This window comes from Leucopleurus acutus, assembly GCF_964270905.1.
Source record: "Leucopleurus acutus genome assembly, chromosome: 2".
NCBI classification, from domain to species: domain Eukaryota; kingdom Metazoa; phylum Chordata; class Mammalia; order Artiodactyla; family Delphinidae; genus Leucopleurus; species Leucopleurus acutus.
Genome location: NC_139143.1, coordinates 51,307,236 through 51,330,248, shown reverse-complemented (window position 1 = coordinate 51,330,248; position 23,013 = coordinate 51,307,236). Strand labels below are relative to the sequence as shown.

General features: G+C 37.8%; 1 protein-coding gene across 1 annotated transcript in view; it reads left to right on the top strand.

Moving 5' to 3' along the window:
* Positions 1 to 11,988, top strand: part of PLA2G4A (phospholipase A2 group IVA) — a 137,160-nt gene extending 125,172 nt beyond the window's left edge. The window contains exons 16-17 of the mRNA XM_082833494.1: positions 794 to 951; positions 11,451 to 11,988. Coding sequence (XP_082689620.1) covers positions 794 to 951; positions 11,451 to 11,582 — 290 coding nt within the window. The 3' untranslated portion in view covers positions 11,583 to 11,988. The remainder of the gene's footprint in view (positions 1 to 793; positions 952 to 11,450) is intronic.
* Positions 11,989 to 23,013: the final 11,025 nt, after the last annotated feature.

Below are 23,013 nucleotides of genomic sequence, written 5' to 3'. Positions count from 1 at the left end.
GGTGGAGATTATCATGTCATACTTCAACACAAAAGAAGGAAGAATTTGTTGGCATTTTTAGTTATTGAACAGTGGAATACTTAAAACCTAGAAAATTTTGAATTTTCTATCACTATTAATTCTCAAAAATAGGATGTGGAGGGGATTCCTGTGACATGAAGACAATTAATTAATGTTTGGATTTGGATTCTACCAGAAGCAGATTCCAAGCAAAGGGTTCAAGTGAAAATGGTTTATTTGGGTGAACTAGGAAACTTTAGTAAGAGAGCAGGGAACTGATAAAGGGAAGAAAGGCGGACAACAAAAGATGTGTTAGTAAGCTGCTACCACGAGGAGAACCTGATCCTGCTGGGAAACTCTAGGAAATGAAATAGAACCTATGGTCTGGAATCATCCTTCCCACTTACACAGCAAGCGGCAAGGGAACTGGGAAATTTATATACCAACACCATAGAGTCTTTGGTTGACTGCTTCCTGGGACAGAGTATTATCTACTGGAATTTCCAGCCTGATGTTAGTTAGCAAAGCTTCCTTGAACAGTAACAGGAAGGAGTAGAAAGCTCTTAGGCACAGAGATGCTGCTATTGGCAACTGGAAGTTGCCCAGTCAGAACACACGAAAATGGTCAAGTCCAGGAAATATAGACAGAGGCCTAATAGTGTATACTAAGGATTATATGACCCCTGAAGGGGCTACCAATGTTGTGTTTATGGCTATTTGTATGTTTTATGCTCTGGATTTTAGAGGTAATTTGTGGTTTTCAAAATAACACCATTTGAGACTCTTATATTAGGTGTTCCAAGAGAAACTAAGGAAGAGAAAGAACTAGCTGATTTTGATATTTTTGATGACCCTGAATCACCATTTTCAACCTTCAACTTTCAATACCCAAATCAAGCATTCAAAAGGCTGCATGATCTGATGTACTTCAATACCCTGAACAACATCGATGTAAGTATCTCCTACAATCATTGACAGTGTCAAATACTTCCATATAACATGAACATAGCAATACCTCATTTTAATTAATTAAAAGTAAGGTTTATGAACGACACCCCAACTGTACCATTTTATTTTTCATGAATTATTCTATTAATCTCCAGAAGAACCCCATAAAATTCACAAATAAGAAAACAAATGCCTCCAAATGGGCAGAGCCCACATTTCATAATATTATTTGATTGAAGGATAGTTGTCCTCAGCTTCTTTCCCAAAGTATCTAGTGTATTTCTCATATGAAAAAATAAATTTTAATTAGGAAGAAAAGTGATAAAATGGAAATATAAGAGTGAGAAAGTGAGTGTAACCAGAAGTGTAGTTAATCTGCAAAAATAGCATGACTTTTCATGGATACACTCATGCTTTTAAATGTCTTTATTTTTGTGGATCTTAGAAATGTCTCCCAAAGTAGCAGTGTCTCCATTTTTAGCCCTGGAGATATCAAGTATGCTTTGCTTCAGAAATATAAGAAACAAGTCATTCTCGTCAGTATTATTCCAATCACTAGTTTATCTGCTGCTAAAATTCTGTCTCTGTGTAAAATTCTTTAGCTGCTAACTCACCATTTAGGACCACTATTGTGTAATTGGAATCACGTTGGCTTGCGGTTCCACATCATAGTGTCTGACAAATGGTTATCAGTCGCAAAAGCCCAAGTTCATTGGCCTAATCGGATTTTGCACATTAGAAAAAAAGAATGAAAGAAAAAGAAAGAAAGAAATCAAATGGAGAGGGAAAGGTATCATGCCTGATTTGTCAGTCTTTTTGGAGACTGTATGAATGGAGTAAAAGAATGTACCGTGCAAATGAGTCTTCGTGCATATGAGATTTAATTACATTTTGTGATCTAATAGAATACTGGCACATCTAGTTTGCTTGTTTGTTTAGTTTGGTCTGAAACTAGTAATGATCAATTGTGTGCAGTTATAACAGTTACACCATAATACGTTTATTAATCAATGTCTTTAATTTTTGTAAGCATATAAAATTTTTCCCAATAACCTTCAGTTTCTGCAACTCTAAAGTGTTTCTTGTCAGCCTTCATTTGTGAATATGTGATAATTCAAGTAAAACACGCTTAACAACATTTATAGAATATATCATTGTCTAAGTAGATTTATTCCTTTTCTTTTATATTATTCAGTGAAAATCAGAAATCCATATGCTACATTGTTTCTGTGGTGATGGTGAAAATTTAAAGAATATTAAGAGAAAATCAGCATTTTAATCTATGATTCATAGGGAGCAAACAGACATTCTCAAAATGGAGTTGTGTTTTATGAAACCTCATGCTGTTAAAATAGAAAAGAGGGCTTCCCTGGTGGCACAGAGGTTGGGAGTCCGCCTGCCGATGCAGGGGACACGGGTTCATGCCCCGATCCGGGAAGATCCCGCATGCCGTGGAGTGGCTGGGCCCGTGAGCCATGGCCGCTGAGCCTGCGCGTCCGGAGCCTGTGCTCCGCAACGGGAGAGGCCCCAACAGTGAGAGGCCTGTGTACCGCAAAAAAAAAAAAAAAAAAAAAAGAAAAGAACTAAGGGTTAATACAGGAGTAATCCTGTATTTCCAGTATGAAGCCAATAAACTCAAAATTGTATTTTGTACTCCTTGGGATGAAATGTATTAAACTTGATCAGTTGTCCTAAAATGGAAAAAAAATAGCTTATAGGAATATATAAATACCCTATTGGACTTGGGAAAATAAAAGGACACATACACAAAAGTATATCTGTATATAGACATACATGTATATGTACGTGTGTGTCTATATATATATGTAACTTACACAACTACATTTCTCTCATTGTTTTCAGTTTTGGTTTATGTAAAACCTTGTAAGCTATTGTCTGTAAAGAATGATATAGTTCTATTTATATATTTTACAAACATTCTTCAAAGTAATTTGTTTGACACATAGATGAAACAGTTAAAGCCTGAACAAAACCAGACTGAATTCCAAAATAACTGTCCTGAGCTCATCAGATACAGATTTTTCACAAGCCGTTTAATTAAGCAGGTTTTAATTGCTCCTAAGAAGTTTTCTGACACAGTAAGTAGAAGCAAGGTCATAGACTTTATATCATGTTTAGCTCTTAGATGGGCTATTTGTGTGACTTTGAATAAGCTACTTAAACTTCTTGAGCCTCAGTTTCCTCACCTCTGAAACAGGTGTCACAGCACCTATCATAGTGGCAGTAGTGAATCTTGAATCAGGCGACGTATGAACAGTGCCCTGCAAACAGAAGCTGCTTAATAAATGGGAACCATAACTATGTGTGTCTGTATCCCTTACCACGATGGATACACCTCAAGACCTTTGCAAATGCCCAGAATTAAGAATATAGACAAGTCAATACAGGTAATGGCAGCCTAGGCAGTAAATGCATATATTTTTTGAATGAATGAATGTAGGCTTCCTCTTAAATTATATGACCATTGAGACTTCTGTTCAAGTGATTCTTGGTTGTATATGTGTGTGTGTGTGTGTGTGTGTGTGTGTGTGTGTGTGCCTCATACCCAGGTAAGACTTCAGTTTTCACTGACATGTATCTCTCCCTTGATGACTCCCATTCCCTGCTTTTAACCAGGAAAACACATTTTATCAGAATCAAAGCTTCTTGGTAAGTGATGATAAAGAAAGAACAGCCAAACTCTGAGGTAGGATGCTGGGTCACTAGGCTCAATCATGAGCCAAATCGCTCATTTTCACACGATTCAACGAGAGTAGGTGACTTATTCACGCTGCAGCAACACAACACATGTTTACTTGCCACAGACTGTCGGAATTTTTCACCAATTGTGGACACTGTGTATATAAACTTTTCTAATGCAAAGACATCTGACTGCCAATCCCATGGAGGCAGTTTTCAACTTTGTGGCCACCACCACCGTGGCTTAAGGCAAATTTTCATCTTCAATTCACATTCTGACTTAAATCTTTACTTTGAAAATGTCAACCTGTCTCCGACAGCTCTGCTGCTGTGCTTCTGTTGCTTCATTTTCCCCAGAGATTCTAGCAGCCCTGCTTTGCTGAAGCTAAATTCCAGTTCATCTTTAGAGAACTTCTGTTTCTGCTCACTTCATGACAGCAGGCTGGGTTTCTCATTAGTGTCGGGTTTCTGCACTTACTCAGTCCTCCCAAATTCCTTTTCACCGAACTGTTGCCTGAGTGCTTTTTACAATGGCAGCATTTCATGGGGGTTTTTCTGTGTCTTTTTTTTTTTATTTTAAGAAACCTAATATATAGTGACTTACACTGGTAGACATGTGGTATGTGGAAAATGCAGAGGCTTTCGAGTTAAACCAAATTGGGTACTCAGATTTCTGCTTGTGCCTCTTTGCTAGGTGACGTTGGGCATGTTGATTAACCTTTCCAAATTTTACTTTCCTCATTTGTAAAAGGAAACAATGATACAGATTTTTATAGGATTGGGATGAGGATTAAGTAAAAGAATATAATTTAAGAGCTTGGCGCGTACGAGACACTCAGTTGAAGCAGGTAATATGTTAGTGATAATAATTACTATCCGTCTCCAAATTTATCTTCTGCTTTTAATTATAAACTTAAACCCTTTAAAAACAATGACTTGCCTTATTTACCTTGTATCCTCCAGAGGTACTGATCACAATGCCCGACACCTAAAATACATATGCAACAAAATTTTCATAAGTCATTTAAAAAATGTCATCGACTTACTGGCAGAAACCGTTGAAGAGTTTAATGTAATAGGAGGAACGAGTAGTGAGTGTCAGGATACAGGACCTGTTGGTGGGAGGCAGATGCCTGACTGTGGAGAATCTCCAGGCCATGTATGCCTGGCCAGGTAGTGTCACTACATGCTGTACCCATAAACTACCACCTCGATCTAGAGGAAATACACCTTCTGAGGTCTCTTTTCCAGGACCAGTTATCACAGGAAAATGTACTGTTATGCAGTCTCACTCATTCAGTTTATTCATTCAGTTGGCATATTCTAAAGACAGTGACAGCATATGCCAATGCTGCATAATCATGAGCTCTTAAAATTCTTTCTCCAGTGATCCTGTAAAGTGTTAAATATTAAGGGTTAATTAAAATGAGGAAAAGTGTATATCCAGAAGTACTGGTATTTACTTCTTCATTTACTGATATTTCATCATCATGTTAAGAGTGTCTAGGTACAAGTTAAAGTTTTTATCTTTTACAAAATAATTTAGAAGCTTATTATGTATCATAGCCTTATTTTTTTATGTGATATCTCTAGGCATTTCTTTTTCTTTTTAATTGAAGTATAGCTGATTTATAATACTGTGTTAGTTTCAGGTGTATAGCACAGTGATTCAGTTATACATATATGGATATCTATATCTACATCTATATCTCTCTATATATATGTTCCCTTTCAGGTTTTTTTTCCCTTTTAGGTTATTACAAAATATTGAGTATAGTTCCCTGTGCTATACAGTATGTCCTTGTTGGTTATAATGGCCTTCTATATCAGGCCCAAATTCATTTACCTTTAATGCTACCTATAATCTTTTTATATCTTATTTACTTATTAATTCAATACATATTTATTATCTACTGTGTTGTATCCTTAGGAACTAAGGATACAGCAATGCACAAAACAAAAAGAACAAGGAAAACTTTTGAGTGCTTAATATAAGCCAGATATTTCCTTTTCAAATATTCAGCATTCACAACTGGCCCATGAGGTAGGTATTTTTTATTTCTATGTGAGGAAACCGAATCATGGATTACGTAGGCTGATTGCTGGAAGTCACACTGTTATGTTGAGGAGCTGAGATGGGGCCAAAGGTTTTTTTTCTCACTCTTTCCTCCCTTTTGAACCATCTATCTTTCAAGAAGACTTATGTCCTAGTATACCCCAAACACAGCTTCCTTTCCAGCCGAACCACTTCCCAGATGTTTCCTGTACATGCCATGACCTTCCATCTTCAGCCTCTTTATGAGATTATCCTTTTACTGAGAATGCCCGGTCTTTCCTCTCCACTTATCAAATCCTGCTTGTCCTTCAACTCAACTCAAATCTCATTGTCTCCATGAGTTGAGCTTTATCCTATTTAATTGACCTCCACTGAGCACCTTCTGGGCAGTCATTAATTTCACAAATTTTTATTCTTCCCCTTCCGTGTTCTAAGTGCTGGGATAAAACATGACAAGACTACTTAAGGCCCCTACTTTCATGACACTTTATTGGGAAGCAGGCATTAGCCAGTAAATCCACAGTAATTTACTCCAGAATATCTTCTTGCATTCTGCTATATTTATAATTTTTATTTCTCTCTCAAAATATACTGTAACTTTCTTTTAAGGCTCATTTTAAAATTTCTGTTGTGCGAATCCAGTACTTACTTTTGGAGCGCTTCCAATCTCACGTCTCTAAATTTGTTCCTTTGGGGGAAAGATTGCATTTTTCATGTTTTCTTTTTTTTTTTTCTTTATGCCTTTACTGCCAACTATTTAAAGGATCTGGCAAATTGGGAGACTATTAAATGGCACAGGTGAAAGATGACACCAGTCTTATTTGGGGATAGGTGATGGGGATGAAGAGGGTTGAGATATAAGGACCCCTGCAAGGATAAAACTGACGGGAAGGATTTGGTCTCTCAATGACTTTTGGGGGGGAATGAAAGAGGAAATTAGGTGTGAACACTATTGATGATGACTCCTAGTATCATTTTAAAAAATAGGAAGACTCAAATATAACATATCGCCTTTTCAAACACATCTTATTGTACCATGTGTCATGCCGAAAGGTTTGAATTTAGCAACTGATGTAATGCGGAGCTCAGCCACTTCTGTTTACATCACAGGATTATACATCAGGGGTCCCCAACCCCCGGGCCAGGACCAGTGCCTGTTAGGAACCGGGCCGCACAGCAGGAGGTGAGCAGCGGGCAAGTGAGCGAAGCTTCATCTGTATTTACAGCCGCTCCCCATCGCTTGCGTCGCCACCTGAGCTCCGTCTCCTGTCAGATCAGCAGCGGCATTTGATTCTCATAGGAGCGCGAACCCTACTGTGAACTGCGCATGCGAGGGATCTAGGTTGCGCGCTCCTTATGAGAATCTAATGCCTGATGATCTGAGGAGGAGCTGAGGCGGTGTTGCTAGGGCTGGGGAGCGGCTGCAAATACAGATGATCGTTAGCAGAGAGGTTTGACTGCACAGAGACCATAATAAATCAACTGCCTGCAGATTCATATCAAAACCCTATCAGTGAGTAGCAAGTGACAATCAAGCTGCATCTTACGGAGTAGACTGGACATAAGCAACACACTTCGGGTGTCACTGTCTCCCATCACTCCCAGATGGGACCATCTAGTTGTGGGAAAACAAGCTCAGGGCTCCCCCTGATTTTGCAATATGGTGAGTTGCATAATTATTTCATTATATAGTACAGTGTAATAGTAATAGAAAGCGCACTTATAATAAATGTAATGCACTTGAATCATCCCGAAACCATCCCCCGCCCCACCCTCCTGCCAGGTCTGAGGAAAAATCATCTTCCATGAAACCGGTCCCTGGTGCCAAGAAAGTTGGGGACCACTGTTACACATCACAACAAGCGGGTAATGTGAAAAACCTGGTTAATGGTTTCACAGTGTTAATGCACCACCTAGTGGTTTGACATGCACATTCTAATTGCATTTTTGGGTTTTTCAGCTGTAAATGTGAATATCCATTTTCCTTTAAAAGAATGGCCTGTTTACTAAAAACACCTTCCAAGGGCCAACTATGATAAACCCACTAGTTCATAATATTGCTATTGTTGATCTTTTTGTGCTCATGAATTCATTGTAAAGGAGTTGATAGCAGTCATGATTAGCACAATGTCCCCTGCATTTTTTTTTTTAAATATATTTTAAAGCTTTTTGGGTGTTTGGAAAGTAAAGAACTGATTTTTAGTTTTACTTGGGTACTTCTCTGCAGTGAGGGTTGGTGTGTCTCATGTTGCTTTGGTGCTCCTTTCAGTAGGAGAAACCAACTGAAAACTCACTGACATGATCTCTAGAAAGACAGGGAGATTATTAAAAGAAGATGTAGTAGGACACATTTGATAGCAGAATTGATTTGCTGACTTTTACCATATAATAAGCCCACTGTTGGCTATACATGGTGCATTTGTTTCTAGTAAGCTTTACAGCCTCACATCTAATTTAACGCTCACATCTAATTTAAATGTCCTCACATATGGTCAGCTTAAAAATACCAACAATAAATAGATGCTAGTTGTGGAATGTTTCCTATGTGCCAGGCATTGTGCAAAGTGCTTTATATAAATGATCTCCAGTTCCCACAAAAGCCAAGATTAGTATTATTATTTCCATTTTAAAGAAGAGGAAATAGGCTCAAGGATATAAGTTAATTCCCCTTGATCTCACACAGCCAAGAAGTGACTGTGCCTGGAGGCCCTCTATCAAGGTGTCCTTCATAGGCTTGAAGCCCCCTTTTCTGTCTCCATAGAATTATGTTTCCCTTACTCATGGGAAAGATGGGGTCAGCTAATATCTGCTTTGCTTAAAAGACTCAGTAACATTTGAGCCCATTTTTCCCAGAAGACCATTTTATATATATAATTTTATATTTACATAATGTTATATATAATATAATTATATATTTATAATATAGATATATAAGTACTTATATATTTATTTAAAATAAATATGTGTATTTTATATTTTCCACAGAAGACAATTTTATATATATATAGTTATATATATAATTGTCTTCTGGGGAAAATATATATAAAATTAAAAATCATAAAGCAAACAAAGGTATCACATTCCTGTGATAAGTCCCTCTTTCTAGAATATGACAGTTTGTTTGAAGTTAGCATTAGAGAACAGAGGGCCCTGCCCATTGGGCCTTACATAAAGTCACAGAATATTAACTGCATGTTAGTGTCACCTAAGTCAAATATTTCTCTCCTCCAGGTACTGTACCCAGCTTGCCCAGTTAGATTGCATGTGAAATGGGAAAACCCTACTGTGCACACATCTCCAAGGCCAAGAGGGCCACACCAGCTCTGAGTGAGAAGGGCCAATGGTGTTCTAAACTTCTCAGACTTGCCAAGTATTCCTGCCCATGGTAGAGGGTTGAAAAGCATGTGTGTAATACCTTAACGTGGCCTCACAACCCCTGGGGAAGGGAAAAAAGTGAATCGTGGCATATTCATGTGACTTGCCTCTGACCCTGAAACTTCTGTCTCATTAGTGGATATATGTATACGTGTAACTGATTCACTTTGCTGTACAGCAGAAACTAACACAGCATTGTAAAGCAACTATACTCCAATAAAAATTAATTTAAAAAAAAAAAAAGATGAAATTGTATAGTCCTATCCTGAGAATGGAGTCTTCCTGATTTTGTCAGGGTTCAAAAACAGCAGCAGAGGGGCTTCCCTGGTGGCGCAGTGGTTGAGAGTCCGCCTGCCGATGCAGGGGACACGGGTTCGTTCCCCGGTCCGGGAAGATCCCACGTGCCGCAGAGCGGCTGGGCCCGTGAGCTATGGCCGCTGAGCCTGCGCATCCGGAGCCTGTGCTCTGCAACGGGAGAGGCCACAACAGTGAGAGGCCCGCGTACCGCAAAAAAAAAAAAAAAAAAAAACAACAACCAGCATCAGAGCCAAGGTTACTATCCAGGCCTCTCTTCCAAAAGCCCATTCCCATTGCTCTGCAATAACTGCTTCAACCAAATTCCAGATTTTCTCTTCATTCCAAAAGTTCCTAACTAGGTTAACATCATACCAAAAAAAGTACATGATAATTATAATAGCAGTTCTTAGAGGTTGTATTCACCATTAATTTGGGTATACGCAAAGATTATTCTGAATAAAGAAAAGCCATCATCGATAAAATCACAAAGCATGGTGTTTCCTAGATAGAGGACATCCATGTTTTATAACTGCATTTGTTTCACTGAGGAAGCAGGGCAATTCTCCAGCAATTTATTTTCTCATTAGGATTAGGGAAAGTCTCGTACTTCCTTGTGGTCTCTCATTTCTGCTTATCTACTAACTATAAAGGACATAAATTCTAGATTTAGTAGTTACTTATTTCTTCCCTCTTACTACCTTCCCCATGAAGGACAGAATGAAGATAAATTTACCATGTTACACATATTTTATTCCCTATTTTATCAGCAAAAAATCTGAAACAGGGGCTTCCCTGGTGGCACAGTGGTTAAGAATCCGCCTGCCAACACAGGGGACACGGGTTCGAGCCCTGGTCCGGGAAAGGACCCATGCTCCACATGCCGCGGAGCAACTAAGCCTGTGCACCACAACTACTAAGCCTGTGCTCTAGAGCCCGCGAGCCACAACTACTGAGCTCACACGCCACAAGTACTGAAGCCCGTGCACCTAGAGCCTGTACTGAAGCCACCATAATGAGAAACCCATGCACTGCAAGGAAGAGTAGCCTTCCTTCGCCACAACTAGAGAAAGCCCGCGCACAGCAACGAAGACCCAACGCAGCCAAAAATAAATTAATAAAAGTAAATTTTAAAAAAAATCTGGGACACTCCCACAACAGTTCTTTCTCTGCTGGGGGAAGGAATAGTATCTGGATACAAACTGAACAAGAGTGTAATGTGCACAGAGAAAGACAAACATCATATGGTATCACTTATATGTGGAATCTAAAAACGTACAAATGTACAAAAACGTACAAATGTACAAAAACGTACAAAAACGTACAAACTTATTTACAAGGCAGAAATAGACTCAGAAATAGACATAGAAAACAAACTTACGGTTACCAAAGGGGAAAGGAGGGGGATAAATTAGGAGTTTGGGATTAGCAGATAACACAATACTGTATATAAAATAGATACAACAAGGACATACTGCATAGCACAGGGAACTATATTAAATACCTTCTAATAACCTATAATGGAAAAGAAACTGAAAAAGAATAGATAGGTAGATAACTGAAAAAAAAAGAATATATATATATATATAACTGAATCATTTTGCTGTACACCTGAAACTAACACAACATTGTAAGTCAGCTATACATCAATTTAAAAAAATTTTTTTAAGTGTAATGGAGATGTTGAATTTAAATATATACATGAGGGACTTCCCTAGTGGCACAGTGGCTAAGACTCCTTGCTCCCAATGCAGGGGTCCTGTTTTCGATCCCTGGTCCAGGAACTAGATCCCACATGCATGCCGCAATTAAGAGTTCACGTGCCACAACTAAGAAGCCAGTGAGCTGCAACTAAGGAGCCCACGAGCCGCAACTAAGACCCGATGCGACCAAATAGATAAATAAATTAATTGAATAAAATAAATAAATATATACATGCATGACTCAGAGATTTCTCTATTTCAAAAAGAATACGATAATAAAAAGGTAAATTATATATATATATATTTTTGACCAAACAAATGTTTCAGTGAGTTCAGAACAGCACTAATTATACATTTTTTGCCTCTATTCACAGGTAATAAAGAATGCCATAGTTGAAAGCATTGAATATAGAAGACAGAATCCATCTCGTTGCTCTGTTTCCCTCAGTAGTGTTGAGGCAAGAAGATTCTTCAACAAGGAGTTTCTAAGCAAACCCACAGCATAGTTTGTGTACTGGAAAGCTTAGCAATTTCTGATGCAGAGGCAGTCTGAAATTCTGTGACAACTGGATTTAAAAGCACAGGACAGATATTAACACTGGTCTCAAGAGACTGGTTAATACTCAAAGTTGCAGTTATTTAGCTGCATAGAATAATACCCTTAAAAGTTTGTTAGATTGACAGATGATGTCAATTGGCATAAAAATATACTTAGCTACATTTTCTATCAGTATGAATTTCCTGATGCAAATGTAGGGACATATGCTGTATTTTTAGACATTCCTCACCAAGTATCTTATGTGTTCCCTTTTTAAAAATGTGGTTTCTTTTTTAGAATATTTAAAGGTTCAGTCTCAATATGGAATTCTTTGTATTGTGTGTGAATGTAAGTCACTGACTGGATTTATTTGTGCCATGAGACAACACTATTTTTTATTTATATATGCGTAGATACATATATGAAATAAATACGTCTATATACAAATGAGCAAGAGGTAACTGAGTTTTTGTTTGTTATCTTTAATGAAATATTGCACCGTTGCTATGACAGATGCTCAGATTCATGGCTTTCAAACACAAAAGTTAAACCTAAACTCAAATTTGAAACATCATTTTAAATCATGGTGATTTTTCTTAGAAAGTATGTATAATTTGTTGAGCAAATGGCATACATTTATTCAAAGTGTAGAAAAAAAAATTTAACCACTTCTAGTTTACTTTGCTGATATTACCCTGTTTGTCCAACAGAGAGCAGTTGACCTCAGAGAAGAATCCAGAAGAGTGACAAGGGCTGTATCTGCAAGGCTTGTCTTAGGGACAATCTGTATTGCATGACTGTGGTTTGTTACCATTGAACTGCTAAGGTTCAGAGTTAGTGTTCCATATATAAGGGCTTCCTCATCCTTCTTTTTTTGAGTCTACCTTTCTTTAATCTCTTTGTTCATGTCTCTGTTTTCCTCTCACATTTCATTTACATTTCTACTTGTGAAGAAAGAAAAAAATGTAACAGGAAGGGAACGCTTGAAAGTTCATTCTTTCATTGGTTGATTAATGCACACAGCAAATGAATGCCCACTGCAGGCCACCAGGCATGTTATAGGGTCTAGGGATACAGCACTGGACAAAACTGACAAAATTGCCTGCCTTCAAGGACCTTACATCCTAGTGGAGGTGACCAACAATAAACAATACAAATAAGTTTCTAGAATGTTACCGCTAAGTCCTAAGGAGAAAATTAAAGAAGGGAAAGAAGGAGATGGAAAATATTGGGGGAGTATAATTTTAAATGGGGCCCTGGGGAAGATCACAATGAGAAAGTTAATCAGATTAAAGATGTGAAAGAGCTGAGGGGGCAGGACCTGTGGATATTTAAGGGAAGAGCATTCCCCGGCAGAGGGAATAGCAAATGCAAGTGCTCTTAGGTGGAGCGCCAAGCATGTTCCAGGAACAGGAAAGAGACCAATGTGCCCAGAGCAGAGTGGGAGGGGTAACAAATTAATTTTCACTTATTTGTTCAAGACATAGAAATACTGTTTATATTTAATTTGTCCTTCAAAATACCCCTGTGAAATAACAAGACCAAGAGAGGTTAAGAGACTTGTCCAAGGTTAGTAAAGTCTGAGCTGGAGTCCTATGCTCTTGACCTCATGGCCTCTATTTCACAGTTGACAGTGCTTCCTAGAAACTAACTAGATGAACACTATAAAGACTATTGATTATAAAACTGGAATGATCTAGGGTCCTTGCTTTTTCTTTGTTCACATGCCTTCAGTTTCTTAACGCCAATAACAGAGGCTCCTTAACTAGTTCAGTGTTACCAATTTGTTCATTTATAAATTTGCTAGAGTTCTGATTTTATAAAAATACATTTTGATGACAAGTTAAATCTATAAATTTATTTTTTCATTCTATCTCTGTCTCAGTGAATCACTGATAAGTGAAATGTCCTCTTAGTCTTCCTGCAAACCATCCACATGCCTCAGTGATCTGGGCTTAGTTCTTTGCCTTTTTGACATAAGCATTTGCCTGTTGTTCATGCCCATGACTGGGATCCTACTTTACTTCATCTGGTGCAATCTGATCATTTTCAGGTAACGTTTTTGATAAGTAATAAAAACACCAAGATAGGGCTTCCCTGGTGGCGCAGTGGTTCAGAATCCGCCTGTCAATGCAGGGGGCACGGGTTCGAGCCCTGGTCCGGGAAGATCCCACATGCCACGGAGCAACTAATCCTGTGCACCACAACTACTGAGCCTGCGCTCTAGAGCCTGTGCTCCACAACAAGAGAAGCGACTGCAATGAGAAACCCGCGCACCGCAACGAAGACCCAATACAGCCAAAAATAAATAAATAAAATAAATTAATTTTAAAAAAAGATAAGATATATATACCAAGATAAAAGATAAAAGTTTATCACCAAGATAAAAGTTTAGTATGTGTGTATGTATGTGTGTGTATGTATACATATACGCATATTTCATTCCTTCTGAAAAAAAATTTTGGACACAAATACTTTTGTTCTAATATTTAAAAACTTCATAAAAAATTTTTGGTAATCGTTCCTCTTCCTTTTCTTTCCCCCCTCTTCTCTTTTTACTTCCTAAACTATTTGATCCTAAAACCGTTAGGTAGGGCAGAGACAAGTAGGTGGGGGTGGGGGTGGTCACAGAACCACAACGAATCAAAGTACCACATGAGAACGTGAAGTGTCAAGGGGGCATCCAGGCAGAGGAAGAGCCCTGACAATGTAGATTGGTTACACACATGGAGATTAATTGAATAATTAATGTATTAAATGTAGTGGAAGCCAGGTTTCTCAACAAATGATGAAGTTCTCAACAAATATGAAAATGAAAACCAGAATGTATTCTGTAGTATTAGGTTGAAATTGAAAGCATATATATATATATATATGGAGAGAGAGAGAGAGAGATTCCCTAGGTAGGTTGGTGAGAAGACATAGGACCAGTGACACCCCAAGAACAAGGAGAACACTGGTGCCCAGATTTTGGCCTTTAAATCCCATTATTTACTAAAAGAAATCCAGGCTCCTTGGAGAATTTGGTTCCAGGGCTGGGAAAAGAAAAGTATAAAATGATCCTAGACCATTTTATTCATCAGAAAGCAAAGAAGTGCTCAAAGAATGATTGGGACGTGTCAAAAACTCACAGAATCCAGATTGAAGGAACACCCACTGGCTCCATTGGGGGAAATTGAGCATTAGAATAAATATTGATAGGAAGAGATTATGACTCATTGAATAATATTGGAAACCATGACTCCATCTTGATAAATAGGTAAATAAGTATGGTTTAATATGGAATCAGATATTTACAACATCTCAAAGTATGCCCTTTTACAGAGGACTTATTTATTACAAAGGGAAATAAGAGTAACTTTACAATGGAGAAATCAGGCAGGCTAAGTAATAAAAATGAATATGATCAGTAACAGGACAAATTGAAATCTTGCACACCTGATACAAGGCAATGAGAAGAATGCAGCATCACTTCTGCAGTAGTCCTGTCAAAGATGTGTCACCTGCTTTCTACATCTGCAACTCTATTTCTGTTTCATAAATAAGTTCATTTGTACCATTTTTTAGATTCCACATATAAGCAATATCATATGGTTACCGGGGGGAAAGCGGGGTACGGGGGATAAATTGGGAGATTGGGATTGACATGTACACACTACTATATACAAAATAGGTAACTAATAAGGACCTATTGAATAGCACAGGGAACTCTACTCAGTACTCTGTAATGACCTATATGGGAAAAGAATCCAAAAAAGAGTGGATATAGGTATATGTATAACTGATTCACTTTGCTGTATGGCAGAAACTAACACAACAGTGTAAATTACCTATATCCCAATAAAAATTTTTTTAAAAAGATGCATCACCTGAATTTGTTCTTGAATAAATATCAGGAAAGCCCAAATGAGAGAAATTTCAAGCATAATTGTCTGTAATATTCAAAATTGTTAAGGTCAGGGAAAGACTAAAGAACTGTTCTAGACTGAAGATGAAAGAGACGTGACAACTGAGGACGTTTCACTCTGACCTGAATTCTTGTTCCGATGAAGGACGTCATCAGGATAGCTGTTGAAACTTGAATGAGTTCTGAGGACTGGATCATAGTAAACTATCATTATTAAAATCCTGATTTTGATTGTTGTATTGTGGTTATGTAGCAGATTATCCTTGTTTGTATTAAGTACACATTAATATTTTTACGTGATACAACATCATGCTGGCAACCTACTTTCAAATGACTCACAAAAGAAAAAAAATGTCTTCAAATTCTACTTGCGACCTTTCTGTAAGCTTGGCACTGTTTCAAAATGTTAAAATTAAAATTTTGGCAGCAGAATCTCGGTTGGAGGATTCTCAAAGAATTAAAGAGGTTTACATGAGTGGCTTTCATTTTATATCCATGATTTCTTCTTTTAACTCTTCTTACAGATGATCACTGTAAATACTATTTTTTCTTTACTAAATAAAAGCCAAAGAAATAAATCATAGGCTAAAAAATAGTGCTGAGGATGGAGGTTTGTCTAGGACCTCTGAGCAATAAACATTGTTATTCCTCTACACCCTGTTTTTCTTATCCCTCATGTGCTACTGACATCCATTTTCCCTGGAAGCAAATTCTTTACTGTAATTGATTTATGCAGTGCATTCTTGAGCATTCCAGTTAATGAAGCTAGCCAATACCTTATGCTTTTGCTTGGGAAAACAACAATTCACCTGGACGGTAATGCTTCAACTTACTGAAAGTCCTTATTTCTCACAAATCCTGAAGGCTGATCTGGATGATATAAAGTTCCCCGGGTTCTACCTTGTGGCAATATATGGATGATTTGCTTATTTGCTCTCCTTCTCAAGGAAGCCATGAGAAGTTAGGAGAACCTTCTAAGTTGGAGAAACTGCATGAACAGAGGTGCAGAGATGAAACTGAGCTTGGCCCATTTGTCAGATGTGAGGTGACTCACCACCGGCTCAGGGAGTGTGTGTTGATCAGCAGATGGATGGAGCGGGGACCACACAGCTGGATGTAACTTATTGCCATAGTCTGAGCTTTCCTATTCGCTATTAAGTCCACAGGTGCTTATTACGTTATTAAATACACACATGCAGGCACATATATGTACATAGAAGAGGGTCATGTATGGACCATCCATAAGAATGCCATGAGTGAAGGATGAAGATGAAAACAATTCTGTGATCCTGAGGTCCTTTACAGAAACACAAAGCAAAACAGAAATAAAAGCACAGTAATGCTTTGCAAACCCAAATGATCCCTAAGCCTTACTTTATATACACATTAATAAATGAACAAACAGACTATATATCTCCTGTGGCAGACAGTAATCCTCCCCCCAATTTTAATTTACTCCTGCTCATTTTCCATTCCCCTGCAGCCTAGCCCGATGAAATGCAAGCAGATGTGATATGAGCTACAGCTGAGTCAAGATGAGAAATAAATTTTATTGTGTGAAATCCCTGGGATTTAGGGGTTGATGCCCTGGCATCAACTAGCCTACGCTAATACATTACATTAGGAAAACCTCAAAACTTCCAAATTCCAAACTCACAAAATAGATATAATTCACATCACATAAAGGATCCATAACTTTACCAAGAGAATTAATGATGAAACAAGCCTCTAATGCATGAAGAAAAAGGAAACTAAGAAGTGAATTGTCCTGACATGAGTCAATGTTTTGCATGGTAACCTTAGGTGAATTTCTTACTCTGTTAGGTTTTTTAAAATTAATTAATTAATTAATTTTAAAAACATGTTTATTGGAGTATAATTGCTTTACAATGGTGTGTTAGTTTCTGTTTTATAACAAAGTGAATCAGCTATATATATATACATATATCCCCATATCTCCTCCCTCTTGCGTTTCCCTCCCTCCCACCCTCCCTACCCCACCCTTCTAGGTGGTCATAAAGCACCGAGCTGATCTCCCTGTGCTATGCAGCTGCTTCCCACTAGCTATCGGTTTGACATTTGGTCGTGTAGATATGTACATGTCACTCTCTCACTTTGTCCCAGCTTACACTTCCCCCTCCCCAGGTCCTCAGGTCCATTCTGTAGTAGGACTGTGTCTTTATTCCCATCCTGCCCCTAGGTTCTTCATGACTAATTTTTTTTTAATTTAGATTCCATATATGTGTGTTAGCATACGGTATTTGTTTTTGTCTTTCTGACTTACTTCACTCTGTATGACAGACTCTAGGTCCATCCACCTCACTACAAATAACTCAATTTCGTTTCTTTTTATGGCTGAGTAATATTCCATTTTATATATGTGTCACATCATCTTTATCCATTCATCTGTCGATGGACACTTAGGTTGCTTCCATGTCCTGGCTATTGTAAGTAGGCTGCAATGAACACTGTGGTACATGACTCTTTTTGAATTATGGTTTTCTTGGGGTATATGCCCAGTAGTGGGATTGCTGGGTTGTATGGTAGTTCTATTTTTAGTTTTTTAAGGAAGCTCCATACTTTTCTCCATAGTGGCTGTATCAATTTACATTCCCACCAACAGTGCAAGAGTGTTCCCTTTTCTCCACACCCTCACCAGCATTTATTGCTTGTAGATTTTTTGATGATGGCATTCTGATTGGTGTGAGGTGATATCTCATTGTAGTTTTGATTGCACTTCTCTAATGATTAGTGATGTTGAGCATCCTTTCATGTGTTTATTGGCAATCTGTATATCTTCTTTGGAGAAATGTCTATTTACATCTTCTGCCCGTTTTTGTATTGGGTTGTTTATTTTTTTGATATTGAGCGGCATGGCTGCTTGTAAATTTTGAAGATTAATCCTTTGTCGGTTGCTTTGATTGCAACTATTTTCTCCATTCAGAGGGTTCTCTTTTCGTCTTGTGTATGGTTTCCTTTGCTGTACAAAAGCTTTTAAGTTTCATTACGTCCCATTTATTTTTGTTTTTATTTCCATTTCTCTAGGATGTGGGTCAAAAAGGATCTTGCTATGATTTAGGTAATACAGTGTTCTGCCTGTACTTTCCTCTAAGAGTTTGATAGTGTCTGGCCTTTCATTTAGGTCTTTAATCCATTTTAAGTTTATTTTTCTGTATGGGGTTAGGGAGTGTTCTAATTTCATTCTTTTACATGTAGCTATCTAGTTTTCCAAGGACCACTTATTGAAGAGGCTGTCTTTTCTCAATTGTATATTCTTGTCTCCTTTATCAAAAATAAGATGACCATATGTGCGTGGGTTTATCTCTGGGCTTTCTGTCCTGTTACATTGATCTATATTTCTGTTTCTGTGCCAGTACCATACTGTCTTGATTACCATAGGTTTGTAATATAGTCCGAATTCAGGGAGTCTGATTCCTCCAGCTCCGTTTTTCTTTCTCAAGATTGCTTTGGCTATTGAGGGTCTTTAGTGTTTCCATACAAATTGTGAAATTTTTTTGTTCTAGTTCTGGGAAAAATGCCAGTGGTGGTTTGATAGGGATTGCATTGAATCTGTAGATTGCTTTGGATAGTATAGTCATTTTCACAATGTTGATACTTCCAATCCAAGAACATGGTATATCTCTCCAACTGTTTGTAACATCTTTAATTTCTTTCATCAGTGTCTTATAGTTTTCTGCATACAGGTCTTTTGTCTCCTTTGGTAAGTTTATTTCTACGTATTTTATTCCTTTTGTTAAATGGTAAATGGGAGTGTTTTCTTAACTTCACTTTCAGATTTTTCATCATTAGTGTATAGGAATGCAAGAGATTTCTGTGCATTAATTTTGTATCCTGCTACTTTACCAAATTTATTGATTAGCTCTAGTACTCTTCTGGTAGCATCTTTAGGATCCTCTATGTATAGTATCATGTCATCTGCAAACAGTGACAGCTTTACTTCTTTTCTAATTTGGATTCCTTCTACTTCTTTTTCTTCTCTGATTGGTGTGGCTAAAACCTCAAAAACTATGCTGAATAATCGTGGTGAGAGTGGGCCACCTTGTCTTGTTCCTGATCCTAGTGGAAATGGTTTCAGTTTTTCACGATTGAAGACGATGTTGGCTGTGGGTTTGTCATATATGGCCTTTATTATGTTGAGGTAAGTTCCCTCTATGCCTACTTTCTGGAGGGTTTTTATCATAAGTGGCTGTTGAATTCTGTCAAAAGCTTTTTCTGCATCTATTGAGATGATCATATGGTTTTTCTCCTTCAATTTGTTAATATGGTTTATCACATTGATTGATTTGCACATATTGAAGAATCCTTGCATTACTGGGATAAACCCCACTTGATCGTGGTGTACGATCCTTTCAATGTGCTGTTGGATTCTGTTTGCTAGTATTCTGTTGAGGATTTTTGCATCTACGTTCATCGGTGATATTGGCCTACAGTTTTCTTATTTTGTGACATCTTTGTCTGGTTTGGTATTAGGGTGATGGTGGCCTCGTAGAATGAGTTTGGGAGTGATCCTCCCTCTGCTATATTTTGGAAGCGTTTGAGAAAGATAGGTGTTAGCTCTTCTCTAAATGTTTGTTAGAATTCGCCTGTGAAGCCCTCTGGTCCTGGGCTTTTTTTTTTTGGAAGATTTTTGATCACAGTTTTAATTTCAGTGCTTGTGATTGATCTGTTTATATTTTCTGTTTCTTCCTGATTCAGTCTCGGAAGGTTCTGCATTTCTAAGAATTTGTCTATTTCTTCCAGGTTGGCCATTTTATTGGCATAGAGTTGCTTGTAGTAATCTCTCATGATCCTTTTTATTTCTTCAGTGTCAGTTGTTACTTCTCCTTTTTTATATCTAATTCTATTGATTTGAGTCTTCTCCCCTTTTTTCTTGATAAGTCTGGCTAATGGTTTATCAATTTTGTTTATCCTCTCAAAGAACCAGCTTTTAGTTTTATTGATCTTTGCTATTGTTTCCTTCATTTCTTTTTCATTTATTTCTGATAAGATCATTATGATTTCTTTCCTTCTGCTAAATTTGGTTTTTTTTTCTTCTTCTTTCTCTAATTGCTTTAGGTGTAAGTTTAGGTTGTTTATTTGAGATGTTTCTTAAGGTAGTATTGTATTGCTATAAACTTCCATCTTAGAACTGCTTTTGCTGCATCCCATAGGTTTGGGGTCGTCATGTTTTCAGTGTCATTTTTTTCTAGCTATTTTTTGATTTCCTTTTTGATTTCTTCAGTGATCTCTTGGTTATTAAGTAGTGTGTGGTTTAGCTTCCATGTGTTTTTAGCTCTTACAGATATTTTCCTGTAATTGATATCTAGTCTCATAGCATTGTGGTTGGAAAAGATACTTGATACGATTTCAATTTTCTTAAATTTTCCAAGGCTTGATTTGTGACCCAAGATTTGATCTAGTCTATCCTGGAGAATTTTCCATGAGCACTTGAGAATAAAGTATAATCTGCTGTTTTTGGATGAAATGTCTTATAAATATCAATTAAGTCCATCTTATTTAATGTGTCACTTAAAGCTTGTGTTTCCTTATTTATTTTCATTTTGGATGATCTGTCCATTGGTGAAAGTGGGGTGTTAAATCCCCTACTATGATTGTGTTACTGTCGATTTTCCCTTTCATTGCTGTTAGCATTGGCCTTATGTATTGAGGTGCCCCTATGTTGGGTGCATAAATATTTACAATTGTTATATCTTCTTTTTGGATTGATCCCTTGATCATTTTATAGTGCCCTTCTTTGTCTCTTGTAATAGTCTTTATTTTAAAGTCTTTTTTGTCTGATATGAGAATTGCTACTCCAGCTTTCTTTTGATTTCCATTTGCATGGAATATCTTTTTCCATCCCCTCACTTTCAGTCTGTATGTGTCCCTAGGTCTGAAATGGGTCTCTCGTAGACAGCATATATACGTTTCTTGTTTTTGTATCCATTCAGCCAGTCTATGTCTTTTGTTTGGAGCATTTAATCCATTAACAATTAAGATAATAAGGTTATTATCGATATGTATGTTCTTATTATCATTTTCTTAATTGTTTTGGGTTTGTTATTGTAGGTCTTTTCCTTCTCTTGTGTTTCCTGCCTAGAGAAGTTCCTTCAGCATTTGTTGTAAAGCTGGTTTGGTGGTGCTGAATTCTCTTAACTTTTGCTTCTCTGTAAAGGTTTTAATTTCTCCATCGAATCTGAGTGAGGTCCTTGCTGGGTAGAGTAATATTGGTTGTACTTTTTCCCCTTTCATCACTTTAACTATGTCCTGCCAGTCCCTTCTGGCTTGCAGAGTTTGTGCTGAAAAATCAGCCGTTAACCTTATGGGGATTCCCTTGTATGTTATTTGTTGTTTTTCTCTTGCTGCTTTCAATAATTTTTCCTTGTCTTCCATTTTTGCCAATTTAATTACTATGTGTCTCGACATGTTTCTCCTTGGATTTATCCTGTATGGGGCTCTTGCAGTTCCCGGACTTGATTCACTATTTCCTTTCCCATATTAGGGAAGTTTTCAACTCTAATCTCTTCAAATATTTTCTCAGTCCCTTTCTTTTTCTCTTCTTCTTCTGGGACTCCTATAATTTGAATGCTGGTGCGTTTAATGTTGTCCCAGAGGTTTCTGAGACTGTCCTCAATTCTTTTCATTCTTTTTTCTTTATTCTGCTCTGTGGTAATTATTTCAACTATTTTATCTTCCAGGTCACTTATCCGTTCTTCTGCCTCAGTTATTCTGCTATTGATCCCATCTAGAGTATTTTTAATTTCATTTATTTTGTTGTTCATCATTGTTCGTTTGCTCTTTAGTTCTTCTAGGTCTTTGTTAAACATTTCTTGTGTTTTCTCCATTCTATTTCCAAGATTTTGGATCATCTTTACTATCATTATTCTGAATTCTTTTTCAGGTAGACTGCCTATTTCGTCTTCATTTGTTTGGTCTGGTGGGTTTTTATCTTGCTCCTTCATCTGCTGTGTGTTTCTCTGTCTTGTCATTTTGCTTAACTTACTGTTTGGGGGGGGGGGTCTCATTTTCACAGGCTGCAGGTTTGTAGCTCCCATGGTTTTAGTGTCTGCCGCCAGTGACTAAGGTTGGTTCAGTGGGTTGTGTAGGCTTCCTGGTGGTGGGGGTGGGGGGGACTGGTGCCTGTGTTCTGGTGGATGAGGCTTGATCTTTTCTTTCTGGTGGGCTAGTCCACGTCTGGTGGTGTGTTTTGGGGTGTCTGTAGCCTTATTATGATTTTAGGCAGCCTCTCTGCTAATGGATGGGGCTGTGCTCCTGTCTTGCTAGTTGTTTGGCATAGGGTATCCAGCACTGTAGCTTGCTGGTCATTGAGTGGAGCTGGGTCTTGGCATTGAGATGGAGATCTCTGGGAGATTTTCACCATTTGATATTACATGGAGCTGGGAGGTCTCTGGTGGACCAATGTCCTGAACCCGGCTCTCCCACTTCAGAGGCACAGGCCTGACACCCGGCTGGAGCACCAAGACCCTATCAG